The 20,759-nt window shown below is 37.4% G+C and overlaps 1 protein-coding gene across 2 annotated transcripts; it reads right to left on the bottom strand.

Annotated features, from left to right (window-relative positions):
- Positions 1–339: 339 nt before the first annotated feature.
- On the bottom strand, positions 340–20,599 carry CDC45 (cell division cycle 45). Of its 2 annotated transcripts, none has more exons than XM_048821049.2 (19): positions 20,431–20,599; positions 17,194–17,253; positions 16,734–16,826; positions 15,984–16,121; positions 15,120–15,263; positions 14,104–14,159; positions 13,424–13,472; positions 12,332–12,393; positions 11,806–11,856; positions 10,876–10,995; positions 10,258–10,389; positions 9,745–9,843; positions 9,055–9,216; positions 8,717–8,855; positions 8,183–8,266; positions 6,550–6,668; positions 4,713–4,789; positions 3,777–3,843; positions 340–1,771 (listed from the first exon to the last, which is right to left on the bottom strand). In XM_048821049.2, the coding sequence occupies exons 1-18, from the start codon at positions 20,479–20,481 to the stop codon at positions 3,779–3,781; spliced, it is 1,701 nt and encodes a 566-aa protein (XP_048677006.1). In that variant the 5' UTR covers positions 20,482–20,599; the 3' UTR covers positions 340–1,771; positions 3,777–3,778. The 2 variants fall into 2 exon arrangements, with proteins under 2 accessions (XP_048677006.1, XP_074976069.1); XM_075119968.1 differs by lacking the exon at positions 20,431–20,599 and adding an exon at positions 19,683–19,850.
- Positions 20,600–20,759: the final 160 nt, after the last annotated feature.

Below are 20,759 nucleotides of genomic sequence, written 5' to 3'. Positions count from 1 at the left end.
GGCTCCAATACTGATTTACATAGCAACAAGTCACAACCTCTGTGTGTTTCAGTTTCCCCATGCTTCAAGTGAGGATATCTACTTCAGAGGTACTGTAAAAATTAACTGGTTAATGAAGTGACTGTATACTGTTAAGCACTGCATTACATCACAGGCATCACCTGAAGTATGCTGGGGTGGGGTGGGGGGTGGGGGTGAGGGAAAGGGAAACACTATATTCATGGCACAGTGTAACCTATTAAAATATGCAAGAGAAAAAAGGTGCATTTGATGTTATGCAGTCAAGTGCTCTATTACAATTTGGCACATGGATCATATTGACCAAACAAGACTATTGAATAAAATAAAAGGGGTTATTTTATTTGAGCAGAAATATACAATAAAAATTTTGTATTGGGTACATTCTGCATTGGCTACATTTAAAATCCCATTAGTTTAAAATTAATCTATATAAAATCTATACAACATATGGTAAAATCCAGGTAAGAAAAAACATTTACAGAGTCAATATAATACACAAAGACAAATAAAATTACATGTGTAAGGAATCCAGGCAGACACTGCAAAAGGGGGAAAAAAACTCACCCTTTTAAAAAATGTACAATAACCTAAACACAACATGGAAACACACAGAATACATCTAATAAAGTGGTACTTTTTGTAAAACAAGAGTTTGGAGTTTTATTCAGGACTATATCAGATGATCTGAATATATGGGACATCATGAGACACTGTCCATATCTTCACAATCCATTCGCTGCTTAGAAATTAAAGTAACAATACACTGTTGAGGACTGCAAAGGGGGAGTTTAGTTGATTTGACAACCATTTTGTGTGACTAAGATCAAGTGCAGCATCAGTTCTATAGGAGAACTGAAACCTTCCCTATTTGAGAAATCAGATCCTGCCTTGACAGGGGGATGGGTTTGATCTAACTTGTCCATATCTAAAATACTATAGTCCATGCATAATAGCACAGCCACTCCAAAAGACACTTTACAAGTGATACTGCAGTATCAAAGGGACTGGCTAAGGACATGGTGTTGATACAGGAATTGCCACTTTAGGAGATGCTATTAACAGGAATGTTGTCAAAGAACAATCGTTCTATACTGCTTGTACAGGTTCTCTTTCAGTACTTGTGGTTGATCAGTATTTGGATTTTAAGAGACCTACAATATTAAATCCATGCCTCACAGGACAGCTATTTTTAGAAATTAAAACTATACAGAGCTACTTCTGGTGACATGTATTAGGAGTTGATTTCAGAGTGGTATAGACTAGAAATTCAAAAGGGAGGTTTTTCCCATGCTTGCAAATCAGGTTTCTGCAACAAGCATTTAACAATCTGGACCAATAGCTTTTCGTTTGCTACTCGAAATTGCTAGGCAGAGACCAATTCCTGGATGCAAGATTTTTTCTCCCCACGAAACTAAACTCCCTCTATATACATTTTATTCAGATGAATACTTCCTTAGCTTTTAAAAAGGCACTTAGGAAAAAAGGTCAATTGAACAACAGTAGTTCTGTAGAATGTGAATTTTTAGAAAAGCCTAAACTTATTATCTGTATCAACACAGAAAGGCATAGGAGAGTTCCAGATTGTCAAATGCTTGGTCATAGAAACGCAGTTTACAGGTAGTCTTTCTGCTCCTACTCGTATACCGATCTGGACCAGTGGGGTCCAACTAGTTCCTAGATCAAGAGGCTAGGGTCTTTACAAAGAGAGTGCTCAGCAACCACGTGCCAAGGGCGACATTCTTCTGTCTGCCTATGAGAGAAAGAAGATTTAAGTCCACGCCTGTTGCAGTAGGTCGTGAAGGACAGCAAGATGGAGCATCACAATTGCAACACCATGAATGAAGACAACATTTGGGACTTCAGTGATATTTTTTGCCTGTCTGCAAAGTGCAGCAGGGCAGGAAAAGCAGTCTGGGAGGCCAGCAATTGGTCACTCTGCTTTACAGGTCCCCAACAGCAGCTAGTAACCTGCTGGTCCAAAGTTTTGAACAAGTAGGAAATTATTAGTGCTTCTGGTACTTGTTGAAGGACACTCAGGCTGACAGATGTGTGAATAAAACCCAGAAGTCCTTCCTGACAATGAATGACCCTTCCTGTCACTAACACCTTGGACAAGTCTTAACTTCGTGCCTCAGTTTCCACATATATAAAATGGGGATAATACTTGGTTACCTCACAGTTGTGTAATAAGGATCAATTCTTGGTGTTAAAGTTTTCCAAGGTCCTTTTTAAACACTTCTAGAGATCCAACTAACAACATACTTCCAAATGTGTATTCCAAAACCACTTAGCACACCTAATAAAATTTATCTCAAGAAGGTTAGACTCACACCAGTACAAAGGTACACAGAAAACTCTTATAAAGGGGGTTCAGAATACTGAAGAATTGTGGCTGTTCAAAAAGTAGAGGTAGCAACAATTCACTATTAAATTTGGCCTGCCTCGAAACAATTCAACAACTGATTTTCAACTGTTTTGTGGCTAACACTGTTGCACTGTCCAGTAGAGGCCAATATGGACGGGGAGAAAGCATTACCAAAAAAGATTACAAGGGAGAGCAAGGGTTTAGGTTTGCCCCAGCCATACCAGCTGTCACAACGTTACCCAGAATGGTTAAAGGCAAGTTCCTGAAAGCTAGATTTAGGAGACAGAAAATGTAACAGTGTAGGCCCGGCCTTAACTGAAAACTAAAATGGACATTATCTGTCTAAACTGAAACAAAAACAACAATGGAATGAAATACAGATTGCTAGTGCAGAGAGAGCTACAGGGCAGACTTCTTAGGTGATTATTTAAAAAATATGAAATGAGTATGTTGTTTATTTACAAATATCCTATCTTATTTTGGTATATTAAAAAGACTGCTAGACAACAGCTTCATAATGACCCCCTGTGAAGTATTAAATTGTCCCAACTTTGTTCTAGACAACCACCTAAATATCATGGATACAGGCCACAATAAATGCAAACTTTGTTTAAATAATAAATAAGGTTACACAAACTTTCAAAGCCAGGAAATTCACTGTTAGGGCCAAGATTCTGTCTTGAACTCAAAGCTGCTGTGATGATTAAAGAGAATTTTTAAAAAGTATGAGTCAAGGACAGAGTATTAACCTTCATTTTGAATATCCTGGCTTCTGTCAGTGTTTCAAAACTTAAACTGTCTGTTCACTTTCTTAGTTTAAAACAAAAAAAATCCACAAAATAAACTAATGAAAGATAAAATGCTATTTAACAGATGGGAAGAGCTTAAGTTAGTCTTTTGGGGAAATATTGCTACTATGTACAAAATAAACACACATACAGCTTGTGTGTTCCTTCTGGATTAAAACTGATTTGTTAATGTTTTCAGAAGGCATATTATTTATCTGACAGAGCAACCTATTGTGTGTGTTTTAAGGCACTTCACATACATGTGTAAAAGCAGTTAGACTATAGTAAGTACAAAATAACTTTTAAAAACAACAGGTCTAAACTAAAATCATTCATTCATTTGGACTTGTACAATTTAAAAACACAACTAAATAAATTTTAAGAAGTACTATTTCTGACCCCTGCATTCCATGGCAAGTTTCAATTTATAGTATCTTTTTAAGGGTAAATAGACCCCAGACTTGAAAGGAAAATAAGTTGGCTTTGTTTGAAATTGTATCTTATCTACAATTTATACTTGCACTAAAATTTGCTGCATCATCTGAGAACATCCTACCAATAAACCATGTTCAAGAATTAATTCTCCTTTCACACACACTTACCATTAGGACAAGAGAGAAATAAGTGCATCCAGAAATTTGCTCCGATCTTCCATTTTCAGTTCAATTACTAAAATAATGAAAGATTTATTAGTATAGGAGACAACTGCAGACATATCAAGTCTCAGACTGGGATTATGTACTAGTATTTTTAATCAAATTATTTCTCTAGGTTTTTTGAAGTCTGGGTAATATAGTAGTATGTAGGTTTACTGTGCTGTTAAAAGGGAGATCTGAGCAAATTAAGAATTCCAGATTTTCACCCTTTAAATATGGTCTCCATTTTTAATTCAGTGGGCTTGACAGATTCTAGGTTTACATTAGATGTTGCAGAGCAAATACCCACATCATAATTTTCAGAGTTTAAATTTTGCCTTCTTTGCAAAGACACAGACAAACCCTTCCAGAATACTTTTCCTTTTTCTGTTAGATAAAAAAAGGAGGTGTGAAGTCTTTTTGTGCTGATGTCCCTTTCAAATGGCTGTACACAATGTATTTCAAAACAAATGTTAATGCAGATAAGCCTACATCATAACTAGCACATAACTATACCTGTTTATGGTTACATTTGAGAGCTCCAAGTCATTTCAGGTAAAAATTGTCATTCCAGGCAAAATATATTTCAACTTTTTCAATAATGATGAAGAGCTTTGCTCGCTTACAGCTAGCGGTTTTTATACTTTCAGTGTACCAAGACGCCAACTGAAAAAGTGCCCCGCTACTAAAATCTGGATTGTGTTATATTACAGACTGCTTGTGAAGCACACCAGATAGATGCTCATCATTTATGTATATATTAAAATTACAAGAACTGCCTGTTTGTAGAATGGCAGTAATCATTTAGGGAGTCTCCTGTCTAAAACAATAGAAACACTGACCCCTAAAGGATTTGCCTGTCAAGTGCAACATGTGGCTATGGAAAGATAAAAAGTTACTTACTAGACATGTCAAAGTGGTTATGTAAAGTCCTAGAATTGGTGCTTTCTGCAGCTTTTTCAAATGCTCTCCCAAAAAAGCTTTTAAAAAAAAAACCCACATATTAGGAATATCACCTCATTAAATTAGCAGCACACTTATTCATTTTTCTAACACTCCAAATGTTATAGAGATGACAAAATATCCTTCCCTTTCCACCCTATTCTTCCTGGACCAGGCACATTATATCCTACAAGCATGCAGTCACAACAGGCCAGAGTGCATGGGCTCCAATTAGTCACTGTGGCCAAACACCCGCTTTGTCTCCCAGGAAGTGGATTAAAAATTTAAATTAGGGGCAAACCTCTAAAGTAGTCAAGATTAAAACTCCTTCCATATGAATATAACAAATCCTCCCATGCAAACACTGAGCTTTAGCAGGATATAATTCTATTGCCCGTGACAGCAATTTTTAAAAAAGGATCCGCAAATAGCCCTGTGACTGAGCAGCCTGAACATGATTTACAAGCACAATGAAAAAAAGTCAGGACCTACACAAAAAGTATAGCCACAAAAAATGACCACTATTTTTATTTTTTAGCAGTGTGACAAATATTAATAAGAACGGCCATACTGGGTCAGACTAAAGGTCCTTCTAGTCCAGTTATCCTGTCTTCCAACAGTGGCCAATGCCAGCTGCTTCTGAGGGAATGAACAGAAGAGGTAATCATCAAGTGATCTATCCCCTGTTGCCCATTCCTGGCTTCTGGCAGAGGTTAGGGACACCATTCCTGCCCATCCTGGCTAATAGCCATTGATGGACCTATCCTCCATGAATTTATCTAGTTCTTTTTTGAACCTGTTAGTGTCTTGGCCTTCACAACATCCTCTGGCAGAGTTCCACAGGTTAACTGTGCGTTGTGTGAAGAAATACCATTTCGTTTGTTTTAAACCTGCTGCCTATTAATTTCATTTTGCAATCCCTAGTTCTTGTGTTATGAGAAGGAGTAAACACTGATTTACTTTCTCCACGCCAGTCATGATTTTATAGACCTCTGTCATATCCCTCCTTAGGTCGTCTCTTTTCCAAGCTGAAAAGTCCCAGTCTTATTAATCTCTCCTCATATGGAAGCTGTTCCATACCCCTAATCATTTTTGTTGCCCTTTTCTGTACCTTTTCCAATGCCACTATATCTTTTTTGAGATGGGGCGACCACATCTGCATGCAGTATTCAAGATGTGGGCATACCATGGATTTATATAGAGGCAATATGATATTTTCTGTCTTATTATCTATCCCTTTCTTAATGATTCCCAGCATTCTGTTAGCTTTTTTGATTGCCACTGCACATTGAGTGGATGTTTTCAGAAAACGAGCCACAATGACTCCAAGATCTCGGTCTTGAGTGGTAACAGCTAATTTAGACCTCATAACTTTATATGGATAGTTGGGATTATTATATTTAAACATTACTGAAAAGGTATTTATTGTTCAAAGGTAAATGAACAAACCAATCAGAAAAAAAAAGGAGGAGGAGGAATTGGGGAAATGTGTGCCTATTTCATATCCATAGCAAGAGACAAGGTGGGTGAGGGAATATCTTTTATTGGACCAACTTCTGTTGGTGAGAGAGACAAGCTTTTGAGCTATAGAGAGCTCTTCCTCAGGTCTGTGAAAGGCACTTCACTGTCACAGCTAAATACCCATAGCAAAATACTTAAAACGCATACAATTGATCATTAAAACATTGGGATCAAAAAATTTGGCGTCAAAAATATATCTTAGATAAGCTTAGCCTCTTTCCTGATATAAATCTATTGATGTCATTTAGAAAGGATACTAAACAAAAAACACCCTCACTTCTTTTTGTCGGAGCTTTCTGTCTCTGGAGGAATTCCCACCATGCTCACTGTACCCTGTTCAATATCCATCGGCGCTGCTACTATCAGTGGCAGCAGCTTACAGCGCTTGTTTTTTGTCTGGAAGACAGAAAGTCCCTCAGTTAGACAAAGAGCTCAAAGATGATACAATCAAGCTTCAGTTCTGCATGCCAAGTATTACTAAAGATGTTGACTTAAAATGTCAACTCTAGTCCAGACAAACAGAGTGGTTTCTTTATTTGATCTCCCTGTCACAAGTCTAGTGACTTTAGTCATAGTAGTAAGTGACCTAAAGAAAATTCAATCCTCTTTCAATCCTACATTCAATTTTAACATGGATCAGATATGAAGCTATGGACATCCTTTCCAGTAAGGAAGAATGCTGCCTTTTTTCATTAGCGCATGCATTGTCACCTTGGTATGTAAAACGTGTGCTGTGCATAAGTGAAAAATTTTGCACAATTTTCTAATAATACAAGAGAAACTAAGCTTGAAAAGTAAGTTCGACTCCACTAAATACATTCCCTTCCTCATTAGTGTAGTATTCCTTCACCCTTCCACAGGTCTGTAGTAGTAGAGAGCTCCTGGGAAAGTTATCTGATCTGTATTTATCAAAGATAAAACTGCCGCTTTTATCAGGTTAGCACTTTGATAACCTTCCCATCTTTAAATAAGCTCTTCAAAGTCAGGGAGTGATTTAAGGATTTTGCAGGAATGTCTATTCCAGTAGGTCAAGTGTTCAGCGTGGCATAAATGCCTAGACATAATTCTTTTGCAGCTAACTTTGAGATTGCCATCCTGTCGCACTGATAACTCTGGGCATAACAGTCACCTTGGTTGACAGCTAGGGACCTAAAGAAATTAGAAAGACAACCCCTTAGGAAAAGAGCTTTGTATTAAAGCTCCAGTCCTGCAACTAGCTCCATAGAGGTGTCAGCCCACATGGAACACATGGGAGGGTAGGGACCTTAGTCTAATTTTCAGAAGAGAAGTAACATATGAACATAGTGAAGATTGCTCACGAAAATGTTATTTGTACAGTAGAAGAATGTTCACTGACTGGGTGATATGTTAATCTAATACTAAGCCCTGTGTTTTAGCTGAATTGAGTACTACTTTTATATAGTTTAAAAGATGACCATTTTAGTAAATACTGCTTAAAATTCAATTTGGTTTGTTGGGAATAGAGGTTTACTGTTTTAAATATATATTTACAGAAACAAATTAAAATGTTCCAGGTGTTTGGATAACTTAACGAATTCTGCATTTTCTATTGTATTCAGTGTTACAAACTTAAGCTAATTTCTCTGCCACAGTAAGTTTGTTACAAAAGGTATAACAATTTTAAATTTAATTACTATGATCTCCCTCTGTTTTTGGATGTCAGCATCTCAAATGGAAGCTCTCTCCAGTGTTAAGCAGGTCTGCAAACTGGAATCTTCCACACTGCATCATTTGTACATTGGTGCCATAGTACCTAACCGTTCATTTAGCTGAAAAAGTAACTTGTATATACTTTATCCAGTGATCCATTTCTCAAATAATCCACTGAAGAATTATAACTATGTATTCAGAGCAATAGTTAGCCAGTTGTAAGCCTTTGATTTACTTACAGAGAAAACAAAAGACTTGAGTAAATATTTACTGAGCAGGCACAGAGATACTGGTTTGGAGAACAGTTTCACATCTGGAGTGCCCTGGGAAAAGAAAAAAGTTAACTCAGTTATACCTAAAGAGGAGGTAGTAACATCCTTAGCTCATTTTTAGGGTGAACGGCAGTTTAAAACAAAAAAACCAAACCAAACCAAAAAAAAATAATAAATTGTTTCTACTTAAAAAGTGCTCTTCATTTGCATATAAAAAACCCTAAGGAACCTGCCTTAATTTTTACAAGGCAAAACTCCAGAAGGATTGATCGCCTTGCTGACTTGAATATCAAATCTAGTACCATGACAAGACTGATTCTTAAAATGGGGAAAATCAGGGGGAGAAAGGGTGTCAATATAGGCTGATTTGAAATCAGTGCAATACAGAAAGCTAAGCTCTTCCAGGCTTTCTGATCAAGCTTTCATATCTACTTGACATACCAATGATGACAGTTACAGTATAGGAAGTCAAATGAGGAGGAACAAGTACATAATTCTGACCTCCATTAGACAGCAATAGAGAAAAGGCCCCTGAGAGATTACAAGATTGGTGCAAATACAGCTGGCTACAGTCTGCTGAATGGCACGTAGTTGTTTTTTGGCGAGTTCCAGCCCTTGATGCAGTTTGTCCAGGTTACTCCTATAATGGAACAAGGAGAAGAGAAATACTTTCACATAAAAAGAAAATTCTTGTTAAATGGAGTTATTTCTAAATACTAATCATAAGGATATTTGTTTTGAATCTTCTGAGAGAAGCATTTTCATCAACTTAATCATTAGTTATAAAACCATGTTAAGAAAACAAAATTGTGAGAGGGGAGAGAGCATATGCACAATACCTGGAAAGACTGTCCAACGCCTTGATAAAATTATCAGTTCCAGGTTCATCTTTCTCTATATTCTCCATTAGAGAAGCTGTTGCATAGACTATGTCACTTGCTAAGAACTTGTTCTTAAAACCAAAGTGAATGCTGAAGGTCTGTACTCTTAAGTTTTTCATTCTGTAAAAGTGGACCAAATCAATGGAGAGAAGTTATGACACACTTCTTATAATCTAAATGATACCATTAACAGTTATTGCCACCCATTAAGAAGTTTGCAATTAGAAGCACAAGGGTAAATCTCACATTAACTTTTCTGACTAGTCTTATTCCTATCTAGCATTACTGTTATGTCTTTTTAAACAAGTTGTGACATCCTCTTTAACTGCTAGTAAATTACTAAACTGCATGTTAATAGTTAGAGCACAGCACTAGGAGTCAGAAGTTCTGGGTTTATGCCTGATGTGGCAGCATCAGGAAGTCTCTCAAAGCCCAATTCTGAGAGATGCTGAGCTTCTATAAATTGGTCAAATGAAGTAAGGGGCCTAAGCATCTTGTAAAGTCAGATCCTCAGCTTCTCTGCCTCAGTTTACCAGTCTGTACAATCAGTATGATAATCTAATATATATGGGTGTTGTGAAGCTTTGTAATATTTCTAATACACGATAGTAGTTAACAGAAATTTAATTAACAGAAATAGGATTTTACCCAAACTTGCTGGCAGATTCTTCAATCATTTCCTGCAGGTTCTCCTTTAAGGAAATGTCCATGGAATTAAACTTTTGTTTCACCTGCTTCAAGGGCAAACTACAAAATGGGAACAGGTCATTTTTTAAACATGCAGTTAAACATGTCTTCATCGAATGGAAAGGAGATTGCCCTATAAGTGAATGCATTCAACAGGTTAATTCTAATTTACAGCTTCATATTCATCTACCTGAAACACTGATGAGCAGATGTGCAAGAGTCACTTCATATATCTACTGTCCAATAAAAGCACATATCTTAAAACTAATGAGTACAGTAGTGTCAGCAGAGCAGAAGTAATGCAGTGGAAGGGCAATCTACTATGTGCCCATAACAATATTTCCATATTTAATATAAGTGCCCACCTCAAAATTCTAATCTTTACTATGTTATATCCTGAATATTTTTCATATGCTTCCTTATTGAAAAGTACAATGTAGTGTCTCCTTTTCCCGACGAATCTTTATAACTCACCCCATGTCAGCAAAAAACTCCTGAAGCCTCTTCTGTCCTTGTACAGACCAAAGTTTGAGACTGGCAGAAGTATAACAAGTGTTACAGAGGCTTTCAAATAGGGACCAATGTTGATAAAGAGCCAGGCGCAGACTGAGGACATTAACAGGAATTAGGGAAAAATAGTAGTTTAGAGCATATATATTCACATTTACAAATTAGTAATGAACTTTACAATTGTTTATTACTATTCCTTCCCCACCCTCACCACACGTACTATTTAAATCTACATTAACTGCACCTCACTGGAATAAAGATTTCCAGATGTGCATAAGAGCATCATCACAGTGAAGACTAACTGATGTAGCTGTCATTTTCCCCCCTTCTATTTTTCCTGGGTTTGCATGTGTACTCCAGTTCCGTAGTTCTGGAAGGTTAGATTGTGTTGCTGGAGTTATGCTCAAATATTGGAACAAAGATTCACCTGCAGTAAGTCATTCAAATATCTGTTTCTTCCAATTCAATTCCTAGCTCATAGGGAACCTTATAAACTTCCTTTTCCTAGATTAGGTCTTCAGTCTGTCAAATTAGGGTGGTTTTTTTAACCCCTTAATATTTATAGATCAGACATAAGGATACTCATACTCAAATGCTATTCTCATGCAATCAATAGAAACGGAGTTCTCGTCATCTTCATTGCGGTGGTTATGCCGGGACACATGACGCTGTAAAGTTCCAATATCTGTCACATACTTCATTCTTTAAAAGAAAAAAAAAAATTTAATTTCTCTTTCCCTTGGTACTTGAATTCTTGTTGACTACAAAATTCTTTCCTAAGGCTTACACCTTTCACAAAAATGAAACCTTACTATGAAAACATATTTTTTTTTTAAATTTGGCACTGCCTAGCCATCAGCTCTCCCTCCTACCCCACTTGGTAGTATACAAAGTAAATCAAAACTAATATTTTATTGCAGTAGTAACACATACAAAAATGAAAGTAGTTACTAAATTTACCCTCAACCTCACAAGAGAGAGATTAATGTAGGTAGGTGTAGGGAGAGCAGAATACACAAACTGGAATCTATCATACATATCAAAATTTTGTACAATGCAAGATACAGAAACTGATAGATTTATCTCTCGATAGCCACTATGTCTTAAAAAAAGGGGGAAAAAAAACGATGAATTAGAGAAAAATGTTTCAAGCTTTTAAAAAGTGAAACAAGCAACAGAATTTTTAAAAATATAGGCTATACTGAGATTTTTCCCTTAATGAAGCTACTGTAAAACAGACATCTTTACATTAGCCATAATTAAGCACTGCTTTTCTATGGAGTATTAGCAAGGATCATTTTATAAAATGAATAATCTGGAAGAAAATAAAGTCCATTAGAAATTTTTTCTGTTTGTTTTTTTCAATTAAAAATGCAATTTGTTTGAATAATACGTACACCACATTCACTCACTAACACAATAGCCTGACTCATGTATTGCTGCGTACATTAACATGCAGATTCCCTGATGCATATTAGCTATTAAATAAGAATAGATGAACAGCTTGCTTACTGTGTGATTTTATCTTGAACCCACTGGTCTGTAAGCCCAACAATAGCCCACCTAAAAAAATGGGGGTGGGGAGGGAAAAAAAGTCAGGTAAGACAAGAATCTAGTGCAATGTAGAAAGGTTAAGACTGTAAATATAAGAAAAACAGACATCTATGACATTTAGAAGAGGACTGTGTGCAGCAGGTATACAAACACTTCTGAACTAAAATTAATCACAGAACATGTTCACATGAGAAAGCAGCTGTATTTTTACATGACAACATACTTTACATACATAGCCACAGAAATAATTTCATGGCCCCACACAGCAAATTTCTGAAATACAACAGCTCAGTTTGTAGTGGAGGTACCTTTCTCCAAGCTTAAGATAATATTTTTCCCCAATATAAAATTAAAAAGTCACGCACGCACATTAGATATAAATACTATTGAGGATTTTTGTACACTATTGCCTCATTTTGCTATGGAATTAGCCGGTACTATTACTATAAATAATGAACGTTGAAACTACAACTGGACTACATACCACAACATGTCATTCAAGTCTTTAGACATTATCCATGCCAAGTCAAACATCACCATGGCAGACTACAAGAGAAAAGAGGACTGATGAATTGCCATAACAAATCTGACAATTAGGAAAAAAAATATCAGAACACTTTTGAAAAATATCTCGTGCACCAGCTTAGTAGCAGAGCTTCTGCAGGACAGACAGGTTCGAATCTGAACTGGGAAGAGGGGCAAAAAGTGCCTTTCATAACTCAATTATCCTTCTATGTTTATATATAAATTGCATTTAACAACAAGATTTAAAATAATTTGATAGATAATATGCTAGTTATGAGAAGAAACAGCTCAGTAATCTAAACTTTGGGTTTGAAATACCTACTTTCTTTGGAAATAGAGGAATAAATCCAAGCAAGGTCATATCAACCCTTATTTCTCTTTCTGAAAAATAAACAGTTCCATGTATGTGTGGGTATTTCAGATTAGACCTTCAAATAAAGGAGGTGGCCCTGTATGTTGTTTTTTTTTTTTAAATGAACATTAAAGATTCCATACAAAAGTAAGCTTAATATTAGGGATTTCTTTGACCTGTTGTCAGCCAAAATTTCCCATTCTTCTCTATTGTGCGGCATGCTATGCATCAGTTGGGTTGCTGGCTCCCAACCCAAAGGTGGCTGCACTTCACCGCTGTACATATAATTTGTGAAGCACTTTGGGATGCAATTTTTGTATTTTAACATTAAGATTGTTATGCAGTAAGGTGACACTCACTAGTGGTGTAAAGATGGGAACTCATGGAAACCCACTATTGGCAAGCAGTGGCACTGATGGCTGTGCCACAGAGTTTCTGGTTTACATCTATAAATGCCAAAGCGTACTTCAGAAATCCCAGAAATCAGAACTGATTAATAAAGGCATAGGTAGGAAAATATGCCATAGATACTATTTGTTACACCTTGCAGTAAATCAATGGAACATAACACAACAACAAATTAATGCAGGATAAATAAGTCAAAGAACTTTGTACAACATATTGGAGATATTCCTGTTGCAGGAGGACACTTTCTTTGTGGTAGTTTAGCATTTACGGCAAGCAGCACTTGATACTTACCGAGGTCCCATGGTATTCATATTGCTCATAATCAAAGAGAATTTCTCGTCTAAAAGGCGGAAAAAAGTGTTTGGTTAAATAGCAAGATTTGCTTCAAGTTCCTTACATAAAGAAGTAAAGTAGAGTAGCACTTACATTGTTTTAAAATTAGTATATTGCAAATATGAAATCAAACTCAGAGGCTAAACCAAGCTTTTTTTTTTTTTTGTAAGAGAGTTACGCGTTAGTAACATTGAAATTTAGGAGACTGCAATGTAGCTTCTATTTTAAAAGCAATCTTATCAAATTCCGTCTTCCAAATTTTTCCCTGATTAGCAACTTATACATAGGATTGCACAGGGAGCAAATCAGGGCAGGATTCTATCATATGATAGATGAAATAAAGAGTACATACAATCAGTTAATGGCCAACCATTGCACTCAGTGGTGTGCAAGTTTACAAATTATTAAATTTTTAATAAAATAAACCTACAGCTATACTACAAAATAGCAAGATGACTTGCTAGATATGACTTACACAACTTTTACCTTCCAATTTCTGAATGAAATGTGAACTGCAGCAATATTGCAGGTCTAGCAGTAAAGAATAGACTTTTGTGGTCTCAATGTGAAGATTACTACCAAAAGGGGAGGGACAGGAGAAGAAAGGTATAAGCAACATCAAGAGTACTAACACATACCTATGTGCCTCCCACTCTCTCCTCTGTCTTCTTTTCATTGTTCTTTCCATAATATCCTGCAGACAGGTTTAAGATTCCAAAACATAAGATGGTCAAGGAAAAGAATTACTCAAAGGTAAGTGACAATCCAGTCAGTTTAGGCCCACAACTTAGGCTTTGTCAAAATAAACATTTAGTAAACCTAATAGAACAAGAAGTATTTTCCAAACATTTCCACAGAAACAAGATTAAAAAAATGACACCTTTCTATATTGTTATTTATATTATAATTTTGTAAGCTGGAAGGTTTTAAATGATATTTTGAAAACCGGCTGGCATTTGGAATTAAGGACCAGATCCTGCAAGGTGCCAAGTGCCCTCACCTTTTCACATGACCTGGCCCCATGAAGGTGCTTTAGAGATATTGTCTGATCAAGAGTCCATCACCCTGACCATAAAGGTGGTCAAAGACAGAACCCTCACTGAGCAATTAACAGTAAAGCATGTGTGTTGAGTTTTGAGGTCCTAAGGTTTAAAAAAAAAAGAACCAAACAAAAAAACAACCCTCCCACATTAAGGGATGCGGTAGTCTGAGGTTTTGTTTTTTTTAACTTTTCTTAGGGCATTGTTACAAGGGCAAAATTAAAAATAATTTATCTAATATATGAATTTCTATATATTCAAATGTTTGGATTCTTGAGAGTTTAATATTAACTCTAAATGTCCTGTTTTTTAAACTTATATTTGTTTAACTATGAAGTTTTTGTAAAGATTTTTATCCTTAAATTATTGAGATATACCCTAAACCTGAACTTCACATTAAAGTTTTTTGTCTGGAGATATGCTAGAGTATCCTTTCAACTTTTTTATTTTTTAAACTTGTGTCTAGGCCTTTTGATCTTCTAATGGAGCAATGACTTTTGTATAGGCTTCATTTGCCCTTAAAACCTAAATGGCGTGATCATATTTGCTGAACTACAACAGGATATGGATATGATTTTTTCCCCCTTTTCACAACAAAGTTTTAAGAAAAACACCTCTTCAAATCGTTTGCGCTTCCCTGAAGGCTCTGATCCATCACTTTCATTCCCAGAGTCATCTTCATCCTCCTCTTCATCTCTGAAGATATCATCATAGGCAGGAATTTCAAGGTCATCATCCTGCTTCACCAACAGCTTAATCTAACAACAACAAAGTGTATTTTAAATAAAATAGCTCATTTTAACAACTGAAATAATTGTTCAACCCACAAATGTACATCACTTGTCCCTTTTAGTATAACAGGCTAATCCAGTCACTCTTGCTTTGATCTACTCATACTAGAACATCAAAATGTTACTCTATTAGAATTAGGTGATTAATCTATTTACACAGGCTAGAACAATGGCACTGTATCCATATGACTTAAGATAAATATGTTTATTCTTCTGTATCAACACAGGGTAAGTGTAGCACTGCAAAACAAACTGGAATTATAATGATTTTCAATGTAAAAACAAATCATATCTGTTAAGGAACATCGCCAAGTAATTTTAGACTATAAACAAAATGTCAGCATTCTTCATTTAAGATGTTATCACTAGTTACTGAGATAATAAATTATACATCCTAAAAGAAGTCAACCTAACAGTAATATGTTCTCTTCAACGGTACAGAACTTACATTCATCTCTGTGAATCTCATAACAGCTACCACAGGCACCCATGGTATAACCTTTTCCTGGGGGAAAGCCTATTTTCCCCCTTTTGACCATACAAACTACTACTGCAAGTTATTATTCATTTGTTTTCTGCTTTCCTGTTAGCATTGTGGAAGTTACCTATGTTGAAAGGGATAGAAGAGTGGTAGGTCACCTAGCTCAGGACAGGATATTGCGTATTCTGTTGAACAGCTTGATTTACCTGCGTCTCATTGTAAACATTCACTACATTGATAGGCCTGTGGGTGTCACAGATAAAGAAAAACATATCTTCCTCAGGCTGCAGGATCTCCAGCAGGTCAACGTTGGCACCACAGTTTATAAGAACAAAATACTGGAACTGTGAAAGAAAAACATCATATCGTACCTAAATTAGCCAATAGTTTGTTTACCACACTAACAACCCGCCCCAAACAAATAAATAAAGCTTTGTAAACTATTCTGCCTACAAAGCATTTTGTCTTGTACCCATTTACATTAGACTCCCAATCTACAACACCTCAGAGAAAACAGAAACAAGTTTTGCATACAAGGATAACGTGCTGGGGTTTTGGGGTGTGCAGACTGCTAAAAGAGCTAATGATCTAACTTTTCACAGTTGAAGAGGGTTTAAATTTAGTTTATATAGATCAAAAGTGAAATCAGTTTACTTGTGTTATCTCGGCCCACCTCATAAAACCACCACACTGTTTGATGCATTTGGCAGTTCTCTTTAGAAGTGATCCATATCTAAAATAGCAGAAATATTTGCTAAACCAGGATTATGGCACATTAGCAGAACAAGGCGTGGGGACTTGCCAAAGATTTGTACATCTAACTTTATCAATGTTATTTGGGTAACCACTAAAATCTCAACCTAAAACTTAGATCTGCAGCTGAGAAAAAAAGTGTGCTTAAAAATTACAACTATATAGCAGGATCACATAGAAAGCTCCCACTATGCTTTTTTTACCTGATCTTTATGTTCAAGAAATGCAGTTTCAAGTTCTTGCCACCCAGATACCGGGACTAGTGTATATTGTACTTGATCACATTGAAACAAAGCCTATAAAGAAAGCAAGGCTTTAAACAAATGAGAAAGAACAGCAGCAACTACTATAACTCTGGCTCATCCACGTCCTCCTATTGCTCTTTAGAGGTACATTGAAAGTATCCTAAAATATATGTCTATATAGATATTTATGTATGAATTATCAAGTCTCAGTATCATGTTAGGAAAAATATTAGTTAAATAGTCAGGAAAATAAAAAATTACAACATTTAAAACTGAACTAATTTTATAAAAATTTCCCTTTCACTTTTCTTTCTACATATTCCAGTATAAATCTTTTAAATGTGATTCTCCCCCCCACATCACACACATTCAGCCCCCCTTCAGTTGTAGTATATAATTATAATGAACGTAAACTTACTTGGAGTATTTTACAAGCACATAATGCATCTACATCTGAAGCAACAAGAAGAAGAACACGCTGAAAAAAAATTGAAGACAGTATTAATATATTAATTAGTTCATATGGCTTGCTATTGCATAGAAACGTAGACATATTAGGTCATTTTCAAAAGCATCGCTTTCCACCAGCAAAATTTAAAATCTTTCAATGCAACAAACAATACAAAAGAAATAAAGTACAGATGAGAGCATCATATTATTGTTATTTATATAAGGTACTCAATTAAACAAGTGGAGACTAATTTTTTAAAAAGGGATCTACCGTTGATCTCCCATATCTGACAATTGTTTCACATGGTACGTTTCATATTAATGTCTCCAAAGACAGATTTCTTTCTGCTTAATCTAGCCTGTTAGCATAGCCTACGAGAATCACACAACAGATTGCAAAGTGTAAACAAACCTGTGCACACATGTTGGTTCAAACATGTCATCTTGTCTTGTTTGATTGTACTGGGTTGCTCAGTAAAGGCTTATCTAGCAATGAGCTCTATGCAGGCAAATGCATGCACACAGCCCCTTTAAATCAGTGAGGGTCTGTCTGGACAGAGATCATGGCAGCATTGGGAACTAAATCAGCACTGTTTTTGAAGGAACACTAACAGCTTGAAGAGTCATATTATCCATGTGAAAACATTGCTCCTTCTAGTACAATTAACATTTAAGACCAGTTAGAGAAGTGAGGACATTTCCCACAACACTTAGTTTTCTTGTGTTTAGCCAGTTTTTCCAATTCCAAGAATAGTCACATAAACTAGGCTCTATCAGAAACATAATTGTTTAAAAAAATATTTTTTGTAAATTTCAAGCTGACACTGTCCCTTTAAATTTCAGAGCAACACAAAAAGATTTAAGTAGTCCACCTCACAGTAAGGTAAAAGTTACACCACAAAGACCTTGTCTCTCCTACAAAATTGTCATATCATGAACCCATGCCCAGGATCTCTTCCTGTTAACCATTTCAGGAAACATGGTTAGGTTGGCCTATGTGGCATGGTCATAATTTTTGAAAGTTCAAAACCGTTCAATCCTAGAACAGTTTTTATCCATATTTAATGTAATGTATATATAATATACCCACAATGGTGTAAGAAACCCTAGTTTCCAGTAAGATCTTGACTAGAGTGTCAGTACTTGGGGAAATTGGTAGCATAAATAGGGCTTGAGACAATATTCAAGATGAACACGGTTTAGTTCAAACATCATCACTGTTCTTTTCAGTGTTGGCCACAATGAACTTTTTCTTAAATTCTTCCAATGTCGGACAATCACCAGCACAGCTTCACTGGTGGGAGAACTAATGTAGGCTGCCCAGTAATGTTTTCATCTAGACGTACTCTGATCAGTTTGACAAACTGATACTAAAAACGCTGGAAGCCCATCTACACTAAACCTATCATCATGGAAGGCTGACTGCAAGATAAAGGCCAACAGAGATGGAATATAGAATTAAAAGTCTGTGCAACCAATGCTACAGTGATTTTCAAAAAAGTTCTAGCAATATCATGTTTTTGCAAGAAAGATTTAACAAGAAGCTCTAAATAACTCATAAAAAAGGTCTCCACTGTGAAAAGGCTTCCCAGTTTCTAGTTGGAATCCTTCTGTTATCACAGACAGTTAATAAATCTGTTTCTGTATCTTTAAATCTGTATCTCCAAATGTAAAGATTAACATGTCAATGTTTTCAGCATTCACTAGTCTGAAATTATGTTAAGCATTTATCAGAAGCTGGTAATCTTATGACCATTGTAAATTAATTTTATTACAAGATTATTCTTTAAACTTTTTGCAATCCAAGCATAGCTTTCAAATAAGTAATTTCTAATCCTAATTTAATGTAACACGATATTCTACAACAAAAAGGATAACCCTTGACAGTGCTTAATGCTGTCATGAACTAGTGCTTAGACATGAACTAGTTAGTGTCATTTTATAGCACTGAAGATATCTCAGGGCAATCAGACTTTGGCCATGTCTACATTACAAAATTATGTGACTCACGTTGGCATACAGCCACTGTAGTTATAAAATCACTTGTGTGTGTGCACACTTGGCTCCTTGTATCAGTGGTGCGCATCATCACCAGGAGCGCTTGTATTGATTGTATTGTATTGTCAGCGTGGGGCTCTGTGGGATGGCCATAACGATCTATGTAAGCAATGCAGTGACACTGTATTGATCTAATTACATCAACTGTGACTCTATGCCTGACACTTAGGGAGGTGGTATTATGAAATTGGCATAGAGAAGCATTGACTTCAGTGAGTGCCAGGAGCCAAATTTAAGTGAAGACATTTGTACAGCGAAGTCAATGCAAGGCAGCTTACATGGAGCTAACCCTGTAGTGTAGGCTATGTCTTCACTGAAAACAAAGATGTATTTTTACATCAAGACAGCTAACTCGATGTAAAACTCAATATAAAATCCTAGTGGACACAAGGCTTTTACCTCCATATAGCTAGTTGTGTTCAATCTTACACTCCCCACATGGGGTTTATCTCAACTAGCTACACTCAGGTAACAGCTACAGCTCCTTGTCTTCTCGAGATCGCGATGTCCATATCACCAACTCCAAACATCCCAACTCCTTGTTGCAGATTCTGCCACTTTTAGAGCCTCTGACTGCTCCGGGGGCACTACAAGAAACCCAGGCAACAAAGCAAAGCACACTCTGAGTTGTCATGTGCCCGGCTGGGGACTCCTACTCCACTACCCCACCGAGAGCTGCGGAGCCAGATGTTCAATGCAAACGCGACCAGCTCTGTGGAGTTCGGTGTGAAACCAGCACCGGGGGCGGGGAGGCAGCGCGTACCACATCTTGGCCAGGAAGCTGACAGCAGGGCAATGCCCAGCTCCCTGGGTGACACAGTCCCGCCCTGTCTGGCCCGTGCGGAGCGAAGATCCATCCCCACCCCAGGGGCGCCGTGGCAAAGCGCTGTGAGGAGGAAGGCGCGGGGCTGGAGCACCAGGGAGCCGCGGGATCCTCCACAATCTAGCCAGGCGCCCCCCTCCACCCCCTTCGCGAGCTCACCGCCCCCCAAGCGCCCCCAGGCGGGGAGACAGACAGGCTCGGCATGCCCAGCCCCGGGGCTACTGGAGCCCGGCTCCTCATGGCCAAGGGGTTAGCAGGCCCCGCTCAAGTTTCGCGCGCCCCCCCGGTTCGGGCTTCACCCTCCCCCGCCCGGACAACGCTCACCTGGGTCACGATCACCTCGTAGAACTCCTTGCGGAAGTCGGAGAGGAACATAGCCGAGACCGGGCCGCTACCGCCGCGCTACAGGGAGCTGGGAACAGTGGCGGGATGGCTGCAGCACGGGCGACTGCTCCGTTCTCCGCCACAGTCAAAGCAGGCGCCAAATCGCGTCCTTTCCCATTGGTCTCAGCTTCCTGGCCACCACCCAATAGAATTCCACTACTTTGTATCTCTGCAGTGCTGATTGGACTATCTTTCCGATCGTCTCAGCCCTCCACCAACCACATTGCGATTAGGGTGATCACCGAACCGGGCAATGGGCCAATCCGCAC

The sequence above is a fragment of the Caretta caretta genome, chromosome 15 (genome assembly GCF_965140235.1).
Source record: "Caretta caretta isolate rCarCar2 chromosome 15, rCarCar1.hap1, whole genome shotgun sequence".
Classification (NCBI taxonomy): Eukaryota; Metazoa; Chordata; order Testudines; family Cheloniidae; genus Caretta; species Caretta caretta.
This window is presented reverse-complemented; position numbering and strand designations above follow the sequence as displayed.